Consider the following 19,279-nt stretch of genomic DNA (forward strand, 5'->3'; position numbering starts at 1 on the left):
GAGAATTCTAATAGTCCTCACCTAACTACTTGACCAAATAAAATAATTTATTTAATCATGATATTAAGTAAAACAAATTAAACAATACCATGATACCTTAAATAAATAAAGATATTTAAAGAAATTTTAAAAAAAAGTATCATAATATTAAGCACTCCCCTGACTACTAGACGAAATTGGGCAAAAGTTCAACTAAAGAGGCCCTAGACTCAAACTGTCTCATGATACCTTAAAGGGAAAAAGACACTGGCAAAATTGTAACTGGCTAGAAATTTACAAGTCTTAATGCAAATAAGAGTTCATAGAAATTAGATGAACAATCTTATGATAATGTAGGGTAAAATATTGCTAAGAAGATGTAATTTTCCACACTCATGATAAACTTGCTTTTCAAGTCACAGTAACTATCCATCTAAACTGAAGTTGTACTGCATTATTGCTCACTATTAGCTTAGTTAGTACTAAAATCAAATTAAGTATATCAAAAACAAGACAGAGAGAGACAAAAGTGGAGAAAATTGATCAAATGGCTGAAAGCCAGAAACCCCATCTTCTTGCCTTCCCATTTCCTGCAGAGGGCCACATAAATCCGCTGCCGAACTTTGCCAAACGCTTGATCCCAAAATGGTTCAGGATAACTTTCATAATTACAGTTGATTTCACTAAAATATCAGCATATTATACACAAGACTCATCATCCTCAGAGCTTTTCAGTATTGAATACATTAGATGGCTCAAATGAAGGTGAAGAACCAGACAGCTTGGCAGGCCATTTCAGACGGTTACATGCCATAATGTCCAGAGATTTGGTGAAGCTTATAGAGAAACTAAACAGCTCTGACATCCCACCCAGAGTTCTTGTTTATGATTCAACCTTGCCATGGGCTTTGGACGTAGGTCATCAGATGGGGTAGCTTGGAGCTTCTTTTTCACTCAATCTTGTGCTGTTCGTACCTTATATTACCATATGCAAGAAGGGAAATTGGGTGCTATTCCGGATGAGGAGCATTCCTCGGTGTTGATTCCTCCGCTTCCATTGCTGCAGATTGATGATCTTCCTTCGTTTACCCAAGTCAATGACAAGGATCACACCATTACTAAGTTGATGGTAGGGCAATTCTCTAATGTTCAGAAAGCAAATTGGATATTTCTCAACTCCTTTGACAAGCTGGAATATGAGGTAAGTTGCAAATTTTGGTTATGATACAAATTTTGCTGTGTTGTTGCTCAGTCTGGGTTCGCCATTGCGGGTCGTGGTCGTGTCGCAGTTGTAGTTATTCCACATCCGTCGCAGTATATCGGTCACATATCGAGCGATACACATATTGTAACATATTACTCTCTCTTACATGCACACCCACATTAACTCTCACAACAGAACTACTCTTCTCTCGTTTGTTCATCTCCCGGTTAGCTGCAGCTTTTGTCCCTCTACAGCCAAAAATTTTTTGGTTCCATTTCCGGTACAACTCAGTCCAACTCACCAATTTCTCAACGATACGCACCAAAACCGTTCCAACTCGTCTGATATTGGCTGAGTTATTAGTAGTCACCTCGGATATAGCTAAGTCTACGATTCGGGAATCAGTATTGTACCGGTTCCCATTGTTCCGGTTATGTCTCAATTGAGTCATCGTGGACTCGGTCGAGATGTCGAACCATGGTCTGTACACAGTGTCTATTGGATTTCATAGAAATTTCAAATTTTTACATTAATTGATCTAGATCATCGAATATCATTTCTTCTATCCACATCTAAAATCTACTGTTTGCATTTATCATGAATTTTGGCCCCTTGCATTAAAGTTCTCTGAAATACTAAAATTTGAGCTTAATTATATTATAGTGAAAGAAAGTTCAGATTATAGAGCTTCTTTAATCAGCAAAACATAGAAGGCAAAAGGTTTTCAAAGAAAAATGCCAAGTTGGTAACTTAAAAATTAGGTAGCTTAGACCGATCTTTCACTTCAATTTTAAACATTCAATTTCCCTATATTTTTAATGCGTTTGAATCGAATGTGCTTGTCTTGATCAGAACACTAGAGAATAGTTGGATCTTGTGTAATGAATCACACCTTATACATGCTCTTCTCATGGCAAAGATATATATGCACTTGAATAAAGGTTATATCAAAGGTATCATCTTGCTGTTGTGAAGGAAAATTAGCTCAAAGTTGTAACTAGAGCTGCAAACCAGTCGAGTTGAATCAAGTTTTGATCTCATCAAGCCGAGTTCAATTCAATTTTATCAAATTTGAACTTGATAAGCTTTTATATAAAACTCGAGTTCAAGTTCGATCTCAAATTTGATTCTAGTCGAGCTCAAGGTTGAGCCTACTCAAGTTTTAAAAATAAAGAATAATTATTTTATTTTTTTGAATGAATAAAATAGTCATTTTCCTTAGTAAATAACAAAAACATTAGGGATATATATTTAATTTTATTATAAAAATAAAAATATTATATATATATATATATATATATATATATATATATTTGAGTCGGATTGTGAGCTAGCAAACTAAGTTTTTCTATGTTTCACTTGAGTTCAACAGCTCAATTTAGTCGGATCAAACTCGAGACTGAACTCAAGTCAAGTTTTGATCGAATTTACTCGCAAACGACTTGATTCGTTTGCAGCTCCACTTGTAACAATGTCAATTATAAGATAAGGATCACCGTGATATTATTTAAAGTCAAACATCCAGTCCAAGTAGTGGCTCCAAACTCCAGGGAAGGTAGAATCCGAATTAAAAAATGCACGTGCTATTGCATTTTTGTCTTGTGTTGAATAGGAATTCTAGGTAATGGTCATTATATAAAATATAAAGGCAACTGTGATAGCCCCACTTTCTCCAAAGGCGAACCAGAAGGGTCGGCGGACCGCCTGCCCAACTCTCGTCAGAACTCATTATAATTCATAGCAAGAATTACTTGAAATTTCTAAACTAACCAAAATAATATTCATTACACCCCAAAATAACATTTACATACATCCAAAAGCTCTTACATAGGTTCGCCTACAAAAGATTCATCATTCGGCGTCTATCTTAATTACAACCTGAAAATATATATACACTACAGTCATTTCTACTAAAATAAAACTTAAAGTCTCTCAAAACATTCCAACGGTATTCTTGAGCACTCTCGGATCCGAATCCTGTTAAGGAAAACAAAACGTGGGATGAGCTTACGCCCAGTGAGCATTCCAGGTAAACAGGCAAAATAAGAGAATAACACAATTTAACATGTAAGCACATTTTCCCAAGTAATATAGGTTCAAGTAAATCGATACTCAACTTTAGAAACTGGTAGTGTAGCAATTAATTGTAATACAAATCTTTCAATGTAAAATACTTGATAAACAATAACATACATGCGTGCATTCAATCATTCGTTCAAGTAAATAAAAGGATGAACAATAATTTAAATATTAAAAGGATAGGGGGCTCACAAGGAGCAACATTCACCTTATAACTGCCAATAAGCAATTCCCTATATTTTACCACCTTATAACCTCTGAACTCCCACCTTATGTCCTCCGAAAGATCAACAATCCCCTCATTTAACATTCACCTTATGCCCTCCGAAAAATCAACAATCCCCTCATTTAACATTAAACATTGTACTCAAGGCCTTTCGACAAAGAGTTTTGAGCTTTGCACTTAACATTGGTAAGTTATAAACCCAAAACTGTCCAGCAGATCCAACCTCGCAAATGGCGGGTCTCGGATAGGGTGCCAGCATAGGGTTAAGCTCAGTTCAGCCGATGCGATAAAGTACACATTGGCCTACATTCTGGCACATTTATCATGCATTCATGCAATGTGAACATACGCTCATAGCAAATTAACAAGACAAGAAAATCACAACAGTCATTCACTTATTAGCATGCCATTCAAAGGAGAGCACTTAAGCAAATAATAGTATTTTCTAAAGTCATGCATAATCAAATAACATGCATTGGAACACTCATCAATCAATCGCAACCCTTCACCTTAACCCTGGTTCGTTCTCTTGAACTCTCTCGAGTCCCATGATCATATACTATATTAAAAGACTAGTAATACAAAGCCAAAATGCATGAAATGATTGAGATTTCAAAACTTCATTTAGAAATGCATCAATTTACAAGTTTTATGCCCATATAACCTATCAAAAATATAATATTTTCTTGTTGCAATCGAGGAGAAAACCTCATGTGCTTACTAAATCAACGTTGCAAAAGTCATTTGGAGCACAAGAGCATCAATTATAGTCAAACGTTTGAAGAAATTAGAACAAGACTTTCAAAATACAAAGTTGAAAATTGTCCGGCCTAAAATGATTTGAAGAAACTCATTTCCTTTCATTTAAACCTCAATTTTACTCATAAAACCAAACTCAAAATGGTTTAACAACTCCAACTTAAAGTTGGAAATGAAAGCAAGAGCAAGTTTAGAAAACAAAATTTTCTCCAGTTTTGCGCGACACTGTTTGAAAAATCGTATCGCAAGCTTCTTAAGTCCAAAATTTATAAACTTTATACCGTTGGAAAATAGACTCAAAGGACTACAATTTTCCAGATTTATAAGATTCCGTCCATAAATCAGTCAAATTCTAGTCTCAAGTTACTGCTTCATCAAGTAGAAAAACAGAGCAGGTGTGAAAATTCAGTCAATTTTGGAAAATCATAGATATTTATAGGAATTGAGAAAAATTCTGAAATTTTCACGGTAAAATGTACTCTGAATCTAGTTTCAAACACAATAAGCAGAACTCAATTTGGATTTTTTTACACCAAAATATAGCAGATTTCCCAAGACTGCTTAGAGTCTCCTGCGGGAAAATTTCCAGGAACACTTCCCCTTATTTTCTTAACTTTTCCATCCAAACTCAACACCAATATTTATGGCAATCCAACCTCAAACACAACCACAAGTTACAGGCTATAAAGTACAGTTGATTAAAGCCACAAAACCATCCAATATAGCCAATTTCTAGCTCAAAAATCAACCACGACAAAGCTGAAATGACATCCCAAGGCTGCAATTTCACATATCAAAGCTCGAAAATTCAAGCCCTAAGCTAAAACTACTAACAAAAGCTGGAAATTCCTTAAAGGAAGCCAAAAAGTGCTTGTACAAGCTGGAAATCCTTATGGACAGCCCAAAAATTTCCTAGCAAAGCTGGAATTCATCATTCAAAGCTGGAAATAACAATCTACTACACAAAACTACAAAGTCTTCCATAAAACCTATTACAAACAAGCACTAATCTCATTCAAGTGCAAGATTAAAGAGATAGAGTAACTTCTTGCCAAAAGTACCTTCAAACCTCAAGATGAGTAGCAAATTTCAGCTTTCTTTCCCCCCCCCCTCCCCAAAAAACACTCTACACCAGCCACCTTCCTTCCTTGTAGCAACTCTCTATAGATTTGTTTAGGGTTTTAGGTTCATTTCCCACAAGTTTTAGCTAGGAAACAAGATGAAACTTAAAGAAGTTTTCCTCTCTTTCTCTTTTCTCTCTCTTCGCCAAGAGGTAAGAAAATGGAGTGTTATTTGTGTCCAAGAGGAAAGACAAGTTTTAAAGAAAGCTTGGTCAATAGTACCCTTGATTGCCAACACTTGGCATTCCAACCTTTTTCCTTTCTTTTTTTTTTCTTCTCTCTTGCTTAGTCAAAAATTTCGGCCAACCCTAGGGAAAAATAGGGAAGGGAAAATAAAAAGGAAAATAAGAAGATTAAATAAAGAAAATCTTGGTCAAATAGTGTTTTTGACCGGTAACAAGTAACGCGAGTCGGTTCAAGCCTACATCCTTGTCTCTCTTGTACTTGTAACTTATGATTCACTAATTTACTCTTAGTACTTTTAATCACATACTCTCTCTTGCTTAACACTCACTCTCGTCCACCAAATATAATGCATACATCTCACTAGTCGATCAAACTATCTTAATACTCTATAAAACTTAACATGCACTGAAATATAAAAAGAAAAGAGAAAAATCCTAACTTAATCTTTAAAATCACTATCAAATTAAGGCTAGCAAGTAAGCAAGTAAAGTGAAATTAAAAGGAAATATAAATTAATTTTTTTTCCAAAAATAGGAAAAAAAATTTAAATAATTTCCGGGTCCTCACAGCAACAAACAAAATTTGACTCAAAAAGTTTAAAAGAGCTAGCATCTATTTTTCTTCTTTTGCATCAAGTTTTTTTGGCAATTAGGTGGTAATTCGTTTCAATGATTAGGTGGAACATTGGATAGCTAGAAAATGGTCAATTAAGACAACTGGACCAACTATTTTGAAGGACAACTGATAAGAGTTTATTTTACGTATTTTTAGTGTGTTTTATTAGTTAATTTTGGTTTGATTATTTAGTTTTATAACTAAAATAACTAAGGTTTTGGTAAAAATCTACATTTTATGTTAAAGTGGCTAAATATTGCATTTTATGGATTTTTATGGGAAAAACTTCATATTTTGTAGGTTTAATGATTCAATCATCAAATGAAGTGCATTGAGAAGATATTTGGATGATTGAAGATGGATTAAAGTGAGGAAAATAAAATATGAAGTGTAAAAGGAAGAAATGCAATTTGAGGACAAAAATCAAGAAAAGTCAGCTTTGACAACTCAGACATATTTTCGTATTTTGACTATATCAGGAGCTACAATGATCGGATCAAGGTGATCTTGGTACCATTTTGAATCTAAGAGATATATCTACATTTGGTATGAAGACATCAAAGTCCAATTCATCCGTTTTCATAGTCCAAAAGTTGAAATACCGAAATTCAACTCAGCTGTCCAAAGTGGAAAACAGAGTTCCGACCAGTGTTTAGTATTTTGATCATATCTCAGTCTACAAAGCTCCGATTTGGATGATTCTTGAAGCATTGGAAAGCTAACTCAAAGATCTACAACTTTGGTGTTTTGTACAAAAGCCAGTTCGGCCTGCATCATGGAGAAAATCGCAGTTTAAGTAAGGACAAAGTGAAAACGCGAGTGCACAAAACGAGAGTTGTAGACGCGTTTTGTAAAGGCGCGTTTTCTGGCCGAAATTCTGCAATTTGCTCAGTCAATTCTCTTGTGTTCATACCACTTTCCAGCTATAAGTTGCAAGAGAATTCGGTGCACATGCTTCAGAAGACAAAAGGGCAGACAAGGTGGCTTATTTTCAAGTCAAAAACATTTGTTATTGACTATCCTAACAAAGTTGAGATTTGGGAATCAAAATGTGGAATTTGACTTGGAAAAATGGAGCTCTTAAGCAGTTTATATGCAGAGACATTTTGGGTGGTCTAAAAAGGGGGAAATATACGGGAGAAGCTTGAAGAGTGCAGAAATGTAGTTCTTCCATTTCCTTAGTGTAGGATAGTGTAGTAAGTGTAGTTAATCCATTCTTGTATAATAGCTAGATTAGGATGAAGATGGAGATGAAGAAGGAGAAGTTGAAGCTCAAGTGACATGGGTTATCTCTACTCCAATTCTTTATCTTTTGTATTGGATTCTTAACTATGGTTATTATGCAAGTTCTGGAATTTATGTCTATTATGTGTTTCTAAAGTTTATGCCTTGGGTTTGGTTGAACTTTCTATGATTGTTAGTGTTTATCATTTGGCTATTTAACTGCCATAATTTGAGCAAGTTATTTAGCACTTTAGCTCTTTAAATCATGATTAATCTGGTACCATTAATTGTGATTATCTAAGGTGTTATTTCTGCAATGAAAATTGAGATTTAACATTAGTTCAAGAAGTGCTAAACATAGGGAGTACACTCACGAAAGTAGAGGTGCATCTATGTGGTTTTTAGTGATTCATTTCATGTAATTTCATTGAAGAAATGAACTTGTAGCTAATTTCATAACCATGAGAATAGGTATGGATTAGTTATAAGTATAATTGATTCACTACGAAAGTAGGATTCAAATGCATAAGGAAATTACACCATAACTAGCCTGGATGTAGTAATTAATGATCCAAATATAGCACTTGCATGAGTAGTTAGGGATACCACAACCTAAGGAGCTTTTATTTGTTAATTTCTTGTATAAGTGCAGTAGGTTAAATTTCTTATTATTCATTGATAGTCTAAATAATAGAGAAGCTTTAGTAATACCGGTAATTGTTCACTCTTCCCTGTGGGATCGACCCGATATATACCCTAAACTACTAGTTGATCTGTATACTTGCAGTGAACGGGTGTAATTCGGTATTTTTTAGCTTGCACGTATGTAAAATACCCGTCAAGTTTTTGGCGCCGTTGCCGGGGAAGATTTGGCAATATCGGTGTGAAGAGCAACTTTATTAATTTAGACAATTTTTCTTATTTTTGTTGTTTTTGTTGTATCTTGTGTGTTTTATGTCATTTTTTTGAGTCAATTTTTATTATTATTATTATTATTTTTTTCTGTTTTAGTTTGTGTCTTGGAATCTATCCTTCTTAACTGATCTTACTTTTGAGATTGTTTAAAAGTAATTTTAGATAATGAGGAGGGTAGGTGAATTGGGAGGACAAAGCTTGAGAAATGAAAGATTGGCAATGGATGGTTACCAAGTGCAAAACTCCTTCAACAGAGGTAACCAAGAAATTACTGAAGGTATGTCTTTTGAAGATGGTTTGAAGTGCTTAAAGGCAAAATTTGATGTTATGATGGACACAATTATGCATGAAATTGAGCAAGGGAGGAATGTTAATGATTTTAATTCTTATCATGTGATTTGTGACTTGTGTGGAGGTTATCATGCTACTAATACATGTATGCAAGCACAAAATGTGGACTATTATGATGAATTAGAGCATTACAATCCTTGTTTTGATCAATATAGTGCTAATTGGAACAATTCTCCTGTGTGTGGTTGGGATAATCAATGTACTTATAATAATTCCTCATATTTTTACGATTACCAACCTGAATGTATCCAATATGAATCAAAACCATCTTGGGAGTTGGCAATTGAAATGGTAGCTAATGATTCTAAGCCATCTTGGGAGTTAGCTTTAGAAAAATTAGCTAATGCAACTTCCAACCGTTTTGATAGGGTTGAAGAAAGAATAGATGAACTGACTTCTCACTTTAGTAGAATACAAGAGAAATTGAATGCATTGTGTGAAGTTATTTCCTCTAAAAATTTGCAAAATGATCCTAGCATGAATGGTAGGAATGTTGTATGTGAAAATGGATTTCATTTGGATGAAAATGATGAATTTCAATTGTGTTTTAATGAGCAAATATCCATTTCACATGATAATATCTTTGGAACTAACCTTGAACCTCAAGAGGTGAGTTTTAATGACTCATTTTTCACCCCTCTTGAGGAATGCATTGAAAGTGTAGGTTCTAAGGGTATTGCTGCCCAGGATACTCTCACGACATTTCCGTTGGTAAGTTCTCAAGTGGTGCATATTCAATGTAATATTTATGAAACACTTGGGATAGGTAAGTCAATTCCATTTCTCCTATCATTAGATCATGTGACTTTTGCTATAAAGTCACCATTTAATGATCCACCACAACCAAAAATGGTGGATTATTCGTTAACTAAGCCTCCTTGAAAAATGAGGTGAAATAGTCAAGCTATTGACTTTAAAGAAGCGCTTATTGGGAGGCAACCCAATGTTTGTTTAAGTTTATGTTATTTTGGGGTGATTTTATGTTTAAAGTATATGTTTGAGTTATTTTGTTATTTTTCATTTGTAGGTATTGGAAATGGAAGCAAAAGTGACCAAATGAGGTGAAAAAGGCGAAATTTGATCAAGGAACTCAAACCCTCAATTTGAGTAATTGTTGTTTTTGATTTGTTAGAAGGGGTTAAAATGCATATTTTGATCATTTTACATGTGCATGCATTGAGAATTTTAGCAAACAAATGATCTATGATGCATTTTGAGTGATTGGGGTACAAATGGTAATTTTTCAAAATTGGCTTTCTGCAAAAATTTCGCAGAAGAAAACGCACTTGGGCTGAAAACGCGCCTTAGAATCGCGTTTTCCATAATCGCGTTTTAAATTCTGCGCCTATACTGAAGAAAACGCGACTTAAAAACGCGACAGGAAGTCGCGTTTTCTACAAAGTCGCGTTTTCCAGCCTGTTCAGAAACCAAAAACGCGACTTTAAATATGCGACTCAAAGTCGCGTTTTTAAGCATAGTCGCGTTTTCGATCCTGCAAGATATGTGAAGAAACGCGACTTCATAAAACGCGGCTTGGTGGCGCGTTTTGATGAGTCGCGTTTTTGAAAAAAAAATGCAGATTCCTTGATTCTCTTTTTTCTTCTTTTCCTCATATATATTTTCTTGTACCTTGAGTTACTTATTGTGTATTTTTTTTAGGTACATCACGAAAACAAAGGATTGAAGTTACGGATCATCATTTTGTTTATTAAACCTTTGTTATCACTTTTGTTTCTCATTTTTCATTTTTTAGGATTACATCACTAATGGTTATCCAATGAAACTCATGAAGCGTTGGAGATACACGGACAATGGATTTTGAAGCTTCATATTCAATCGCAACAATAGGGGAGTATTACCTTTCTTTATCTTGATTTTCCTTTTTACACATTGAGGACAATGTGTATGTTAAGTGTGGGGGGAGAATTGAGATTATATATATTGTATGTGATTAACAAAAGAAAAAAGAAAAAAAATAAAAAATTCTTCTACTCCAATGATTCTTGTACTTAGTAACCGGGAGTCTTCATCTACAAATGTCGACTTTCGCGTAAAACGGTACTTGAATTAAGAGTATGCAAAGCAACTTGAGTATGTGAAGTGTTGAGTAACCGGTGATTTTCATCTAAAAATGTCGATCCTCGCGTCAAAAGGCATTCTCACGTCTTAAGTAATATTTAGATATGTAATATTAATAAATATCTTTTTAAACAGAATTAAAAGATGATCATGAGTTTAGGAAGCATTATTATTGACCATATGAGTTACTTACTTGTAAGATTGGGTAAGGATGAAAAATTGATTTGAATTTGTTATAATAACGGTATAATTGGCTCTCCTTTACTTGATATTATGAGTACTTGAACTTAATTGAATAATTGCATAATGGTTATTTACTTTGTTTTGAGGAAATGAAGTTGAAATGCTACATATGTTTATTTTCAAATTTTGGATCATTGTTGGTTTGTATTTCTTATTGCTTGAGGACAAGCAATGGTTCAAGTGTGGGGGTATTTGATAAGAGTTTATTTTACGTATTTTTAGTGTGTTTTATTAGTTAATTTTGGTTTGATTATTTAGTTTTATAACTAAAATAACTAAGGTTTTGGTAAAAATCTACATTTTATGTTAAAGTGGCTAAATATTGCATTTTATGGATTTTTATGGGAAAAACTTCATATTTTGTAGGTTTAATGATTCAATCATCAAATGAAGTGCATTGAGAAGATATTTGGATGATTGAAGATGGATTAAAGTGAGGAAAATAAAATATGAAGTGTAAAAGGAAGAAATGCAATTTGAGGACAAAAATCAAGAAAAGTCAGCTTTGACAACTCAGACATATTTTCGTATTTTGACTATATCAGGAGCTACAATGATCGGATCAAGGTGATCTTGGTACCATTTTGAAGCTAAGAGATATATCTACATTTGGTATGAAGACATCAAAGTCCAATTCATCCGTTTTCATAGTCCAAAAGTTGAAATACCGAAATTCAACTCAGCTGTCCAAAGTGGAAAACAGAGTTCCGACCAGTGTTTAGTATTTTGATCATATCTCAGTCTACAAAGCTCCGATTTGGATGATTCTTGAAGCATTGGAAAGCTAACTCAAAGATCTACAACTTTGGTGTTTTGTACAAAAGCCAGTTCGGCCTGCATCATGGAGAAAATCGCAGTTTAAGTAAGGACAAAGTGAAAACGCGAGTGCACAAAACGAGAGTTGTAGACGCGTTTTGTAAAGGCGCGTTTTCTGGCCGAAATTCTGCAATTTGCTCAGTCAATTCTCTTGTGTTCATACCACTTTCCAGCTATAAGTTGCAAGAGAATTCGGTGCACATGCTTCAGAAGACAAAAGGGCAGACAAGGTGGCTTATTTTCAAGTCAAAAACATTTGTTATTGACTATCCTAACAAAGTTGAGATTTGGGAATCAAAATGTGGAATTTGACTTGGAAAAATGGAGCTCTTAAGCAGTTTATATGCAGAGACATTTTGGGTGGTCTAAAAAGGGGGAAATATACGGGAGAAGCTTGAAGAGTGCAGAAATGTAGTTCTTCCATTTCCTTAGTGTAGGATAGTGTAGTAAGTGTAGTTAATCCATTCTTGTATAATAGCTAGATTAGGATGAAGATGGAGATGAAGAAGGAGAAGTTGAAGCTCAAGTGACATGGGTTATCTCTACTCCAATTCTTTATCTTTTGTATTGGATTCTTAACTATGGTTATTATGCAAGTTCTGGAATTTATGTCTATTATGTGTTTCTAAAGTTTATGCCTTGGGTTTGGTTGAACTTTCTATGATTGTTAGTGTTTATCATTTGGCTATTTAACTGCCATAATTTGAGCAAGTTATTTAGCACTTTAGCTCTTTAAATCATGATTAATCTGGTACCATTAATTGTGATTATCTAAGGTGTTATTTCTGCAATGAAAATTGAGATTTAACATTAGTTCAAGAAGTGCTAAACATAGGGAGTACACTCACGAAAGTAGAGGTGCATCTATGTGGTTTTTAGTGATTCATTTCATGTAATTTCATTGAAGAAATGAACTTGTAGCTAATTTCATAACCATGAGAATAGGTATGGATTAGTTATAAGTATAATTGATTCACTACGAAAGTAGGATTCAAATGCATAAGGAAATTACACCATAACTAGCCTGGATGTAGTAATTAATGATCCAAATATAGCACTTGCATGAGTAGTTAGGGATACCACAACCTAAGGAGCTTTTATTTGTTAATTTCTTGTATAAGTGCAGTAGGTTAAATTTCTTATTATTCATTGATAGTCTAAATAATAGAGAAGCTTTAGTAATACCGGTAATTGTTCACTCTTCCCTGTGGGATCGACCCGATATATACCCTAAACTACTAGTTGATCTGTATACTTGCAGTGAACGGGTGTAATTCGGTATTTTTTAGCTTGCACGTATGTAAAATACCCGTCAAGTTTTTGGCGCCGTTGCCGGGGAAGATTTGGCAATATCGGTGTGAAGAGCAACTTTATTAATTTAGACAATTTTTCTTATTTTTGTTGTTTTTGTTGTATCTTGTGTGTTTTATGTCATTTTTTTGAGTCAATTTTTATTATTATTATTATTATTTTTTTCTGTTTTAGTTTGTGTCTTGGAATCTATCCTTCTTAACTGATCTTACTTTTGAGATTGTTTAAAAGTAATTTTAGATAATGAGGAGGGTAGGTGAATTGGGAGGACAAAGCTTGAGAAATGAAAGATTGGCAATGGATGGTTACCAAGTGCAAAACTCCTTCAACAGAGGTAACCAAGAAATTACTGAAGGTATGTCTTTTGAAGATGGTTTGAAGTGCTTAAAGGCAAAATTTGATGTTATGATGGACACAATTATGCATGAAATTGAGCAAGGGAGGAATGTTAATGATTTTAATTCTTATCATGTGATTTGTGACTTGTGTGGAGGTTATCATGCTACTAATACATGTATGCAAGCACAAAATGTGGACTATTATGATGAATTAGAGCATTACAATCCTTGTTTTGATCAATATAGTGCTAATTGGAACAATTCTCCTGTGTGTGGTTGGGATAATCAATGTACTTATAATAATTCCTCATATTTTTACGATTACCAACCTGAATGTATCCAATATGAATCAAAACCATCTTGGGAGTTGGCAATTGAAATGGTAGCTAATGATTCTAAGCCATCTTGGGAGTTAGCTTTAGAAAAATTAGCTAATGCAACTTCCAACCGTTTTGATAGGGTTGAAGAAAGAATAGATGAACTGACTTCTCACTTTAGTAGAATACAAGAGAAATTGAATGCATTGTGTGAAGTTATTTCCTCTAAAAATTTGCAAAATGATCCTAGCATGAATGGTAGGAATGTTGTATGTGAAAATGGATTTCATTTGGATGAAAATGATGAATTTCAATTGTGTTTTAATGAGCAAATATCCATTTCACATGATAATATCTTTGGAACTAACCTTGAACCTCAAGAGGTGAGTTTTAATGACTCATTTTTCACCCCTCTTGAGGAATGCATTGAAAGTGTAGGTTCTAAGGGTATTGCTGCCCAGGATACTCTCACGACATTTCCGTTGGTAAGTTCTCAAGTGGTGCATATTCAATGTAATATTTATGAAACACTTGGGATAGGTAAGTCAATTCCATTTCTCCTATCATTAGATCATGTGACTTTTGCTATAAAGTCACCATTTAATGATCCACCACAACCAAAAATGGTGGATTATTCGTTAACTAAGCCTCCTTGAAAAATGAGGTGAAATAGTCAAGCTATTGACTTTAAAGAAGCGCTTATTGGGAGGCAACCCAATGTTTGTTTAAGTTTATGTTATTTTGGGGTGATTTTATGTTTAAAGTATATGTTTGAGTTATTTTGTTATTTTTCATTTGTAGGTATTGGAAATGGAAGCAAAAGTGACCAAATGAGGTGAAAAAGGCGAAATTTGATCAAGGAACTCAAACCCTCAATTTGAGTAATTGTTGTTTTTGATTTGTTAGAAGGGGTTAAAATGCATATTTTGATCATTTTACATGTGCATGCATTGAGAATTTTAGCAAACAAATGATCTATGATGCATTTTGAGTGATTGGGGTACAAATGGTAATTTTTCAAAATTGGCTTTCTGCAAAAATTTCGCAGAAGAAAACGCACTTGGGCTGAAAACGCGCCTTAGAATCGCGTTTTCCATAATCGCGTTTTAAATTCTGCGCCTATACTGAAGAAAACGCGACTTAAAAACGCGACAGGAAGTCGCGTTTTCTACAAAGTCGCGTTTTCCAGCCTGTTCAGAAACCAAAAACGCGACTTTAAATATGCGACTCAAAGTCGCGTTTTTAAGCATAGTCGCGTTTTCGATCCTGCAAGATATGTGAAGAAACGCGACTTCATAAAACGCGGCTTGGTGGCGCGTTTTGATGAGTCGCGTTTTTGAAAAAAAAATGCAGATTCCTTGATTCTCTTTTTTCTTCTTTTCCTCATATATATTTTCTTGTACCTTGAGTTACTTATTGTGTATTTTTTTTAGGTACATCACGAAAACAAAGGATTGAAGTTACGGATCATCATTTTGTTTATTAAACCTTTGTTATCACTTTTGTTTCTCATTTTTCATTTTTTAGGATTACATCACTAATGGTTATCCAATGAAACTCATGAAGCGTTGGAGATACACGGACAATGGATTTTGAAGCTTCATATTCAATCGCAACAATAGGGGAGTATTACCTTTCTTTATCTTGATTTTCCTTTTTACACATTGAGGACAATGTGTATGTTAAGTGTGGGGGGAGAATTGAGATTATATATATTGTATGTGATTAACAAAAGAAAAAAGAAAAAAAATAAAAAATTCTTCTACTCCAATGATTCTTGTACTTAGTAACCGGGAGTCTTCATCTACAAATGTCGACTTTCGCGTAAAACGGTACTTGAATTAAGAGTATGCAAAGCAACTTGAGTATGTGAAGTGTTGAGTAACCGGTGATTTTCATCTAAAAATGTCGATCCTCGCGTCAAAAGGCATTCTCACGTCTTAAGTAATATTTAGATATGTAATATTAATAAATATCTTTTTAAACAGAATTAAAAGATGATCATGAGTTTAGGAAGCATTATTATTGACCATATGAGTTACTTACTTGTAAGATTGGGTAAGGATGAAAAATTGATTTGAATTTGTTATAATAACGGTATAATTGGCTCTCCTTTACTTGATATTATGAGTACTTGAACTTAATTGAATAATTGCATAATGGTTATTTACTTTGTTTTGAGGAAATGAAGTTGAAATGCTACATATGTTTATTTTCAAATTTTGGATCATTGTTGGTTTGTATTTCTTATTGCTTGAGGACAAGCAATGGTTCAAGTGTGGGGGTATTTGATAAGAGTTTATTTTACGTATTTTTAGTGTGTTTTATTAGTTAATTTTGGTTTGATTATTTAGTTTTATAACTAAAATAACTAAGGTTTTGGTAAAAATCTACATTTTATGTTAAAGTGGCTAAATATTGCATTTTATGGATTTTTATGGGAAAAACTTCATATTTTGTAGGTTTAATGATTCAATCATCAAATGAAGTGCATTGAGAAGATATTTGGATGATTGAAGATGGATTAAAGTGAGGAAAATAAAATATGAAGTGTAAAAGGAAGAAATGCAATTTGAGGACAAAAATCAAGAAAAGTCAGCTTTGACAACTCAGACATATTTTCGTATTTTGACTATATCAGGAGCTACAATGATCGGATCAAGGTGATCTTGGTACCATTTTGAAGCTAAGAGATATATCTACATTTGGTATGAAGACATCAAAGTCCAATTCATCCGTTTTCATAGTCCAAAAGTTGAAATACCGAAATTCAACTCAGCTGTCCAAAGTGGAAAACAGAGTTCCGACCAGTGTTTAGTATTTTGATCATATCTCAGTCTACAAAGCTCCGATTTGGATGATTCTTGAAGCATTGGAAAGCTAACTCAAAGATCTACAACTTTGGTGTTTTGTACAAAAGCCAGTTCGGCCTGCATCATGGAGAAAATCGCAGTTTAAGTAAGGACAAAGTGAAAACGCGAGTGCACAAAACGAGAGTTGTAGACGCGTTTTGTAAAGGCGCGTTTTCTGGCCGAAATTCTGCAATTTGCTCAGTCAATTCTCTTGTGTTCATACCACTTTCCAGCTATAAGTTGCAAGAGAATTCGGTGCACATGCTTCAGAAGACAAAAGGGCAGACAAGGTGGCTTATTTTCAAGTCAAAAACATTTGTTATTGACTATCCTAACAAAGTTGAGATTTGGGAATCAAAATGTGGAATTTGACTTGGAAAAATGGAGCTCTTAAGCAGTTTATATGCAGAGACATTTTGGGTGGTCTAAAAAGGGGGAAATATACGGGAGAAGCTTGAAGAGTGCAGAAATGTAGTTCTTCCATTTCCTTAGTGTAGGATAGTGTAGTAAGTGTAGTTAATCCATTCTTGTATAATAGCTAGATTAGGATGAAGATGGAGATGAAGAAGGAGAAGTTGAAGCTCAAGTGACATGGGTTATCTCTACTCCAATTCTTTATCTTTTGTATTGGATTCTTAACTATGGTTATTATGCAAGTTCTGGAATTTATGTCTATTATGTGTTTCTAAAGTTTATGCCTTGGGTTTGGTTGAACTTTCTATGATTGTTAGTGTTTATCATTTGGCTATTTAACTGCCATAATTTGAGCAAGTTATTTAGCACTTTAGCTCTTTAAATCATGATTAATCTGGTACCATTAATTGTGATTATCTAAGGTGTTATTTCTGCAATGAAAATTGAGATTTAACATTAGTTCAAGAAGTGCTAAACATAGGGAGTACACTCACGAAAGTAGAGGTGCATCTATGTGGTTTTTAGTGATTCATTTCATGTAATTTCATTGAAGAAATGAACTTGTAGCTAATTTCATAACCATGAGAATAGGTATGGATTAGTTATAAGTATAATTGATTCACTACGAAAGTAGGATTCAAATGCATAAGGAAATTACACCATAACTAGCCTGGATGTAGTAATTAATGATCCAAATATAGCACTTGCATGAGTAGTTAGGGATACCACAACCTAAGGAGCTTTTATTTGTTAATTTCTTGTATAAGTGCAGTAGGTTAAATTTCTTATTATTCATTGATAGTCTAAATAATAGAGAAGCTTTAGTAATACCGGTAATTGTTCACTCTTCCCTGTGGGATCGACCCGATATATACCCTAAACTACTAGTTGATCTGTATACTTGCAGTGAACGGGTGTAATTCGGTATTTTTTAGCTTGCACGTATGTAAAATACCCGTCAACAACAAACATCACGGGGCTTGTCTAGTCGAGATAAAGTCAGATGCTAGCCTAAAATGGTTGGATGAAAAAGAGATTTTAGCTCAGTTATCCATGTATCATTAGGTAGCTAGTGTGGCTGCGCCTGGAGAAGAACAAATGGAGAGCTTGCAAGGGACACAGCCAAGAGTGACCATCACTTCTTATGGATGGTTAGAGATTCAGAAGAGTGCAAACTTCCACCAAATTTCAAGTCTGCAATATCAAAAAACGGTCTAATAGTCAACTGATGTCCTCAACTTGAGGTTTTGGCACATCAAGCCGTGTAATGTTTCATGACACACTGCTGCTGGAATGATGCTTGAAGCATTGAGTTCAGGTGTGCCAATGATAGCTACGCCACAGTTTGTTGATCAATTCACAAATGCAAAGTTTGTCGCAGATGTATGGCAAACTGGGGTTCGAGTCAAGGGCCAATGACAAGGGAATTGTTACTAGAGAAGAAATTTCAATGTCCATAAAGGCAGTTACTGAGGTCGAGAGCGCAAAGGAATTCAGAAGAAATGCTTAGACGTGGAAGGAGTTGGCACAACAGGATACATCCCAGGGTGGAAGTTCTCACAAGAACATCGAAGAGTTTCTTGCACAAGTTTTAAGCATCTAATCTAAGTTAATTTCATTTAGCTACAAAATTAGGTCACATGAAAGCCTCATAAGTATTTACGGCAAACTGTAGTATTGTATTGTTGATTCAACCGATTAACGTAAACCTGCTAATACTTGTGTACGAGAACGATAAAAAAATAAGAAACTTTACAGGATTAATCACGCGCATAACATAGTATACATTAGAGATGTCAATTACAGTTCAATTATGTTAATCTGCCCAAAGCCGTCCATCGATAACCCATCCATTAATTTTGAATGGGCCTAAATAGGTAGCAATTAAATTCATTTAATTAGTGGATAGTGGGTTGACTTAACTCACCCATTTATATTCATTTAAAAATAATCATCCATTTAATTAAACTCAATTTTTAGTGAGTGTTAAGCAAATAAATTTGAATGTCTTTTCTTGCACTTCTTCCTTTTTTTTTTTTTGTTGAGTTGTCATTTTGCACTTGTTTTCCTAAGCATCTATCATACTTTTGGTATTTATAAACAAAAAAAAAAAGGAGTTGCACTTTTTGTTTTATACTCGATACCCTACTTTGAAAAAGGTTTAAAAAGGAAACCTTCGCGAAAACCAATCACTTCTCCAAGTTTCTTTAACACCTAGTCTTTTATTACTGTCATAAGATAATAGGTCTT

General features: G+C 34.2%; 1 protein-coding gene across 1 annotated transcript; it reads left to right on the forward strand.

The window, feature by feature from the left end:
• The first annotated feature begins 967 nt into the window (after window positions 1–967).
• LOC140038583 (mogroside I-E synthase-like) lies at window positions 968–18,539 on the forward strand. The gene is made up of 4 exons (XM_072083969.1): window positions 968–1,180; window positions 1,232–1,327; window positions 18,095–18,241; window positions 18,411–18,539. The coding sequence occupies exons 1-4, from the start codon at window positions 968–970 to the stop codon at window positions 18,537–18,539; spliced, it is 585 nt and encodes a 194-aa protein (XP_071940070.1).
• Window positions 18,540–19,279: the final 740 nt, after the last annotated feature.

Source organism: Coffea arabica, chromosome 3e (assembly GCF_036785885.1).
Source record: "Coffea arabica cultivar ET-39 chromosome 3e, Coffea Arabica ET-39 HiFi, whole genome shotgun sequence".
NCBI classification, from domain to species: domain Eukaryota; kingdom Viridiplantae; phylum Streptophyta; class Magnoliopsida; order Gentianales; family Rubiaceae; genus Coffea; species Coffea arabica.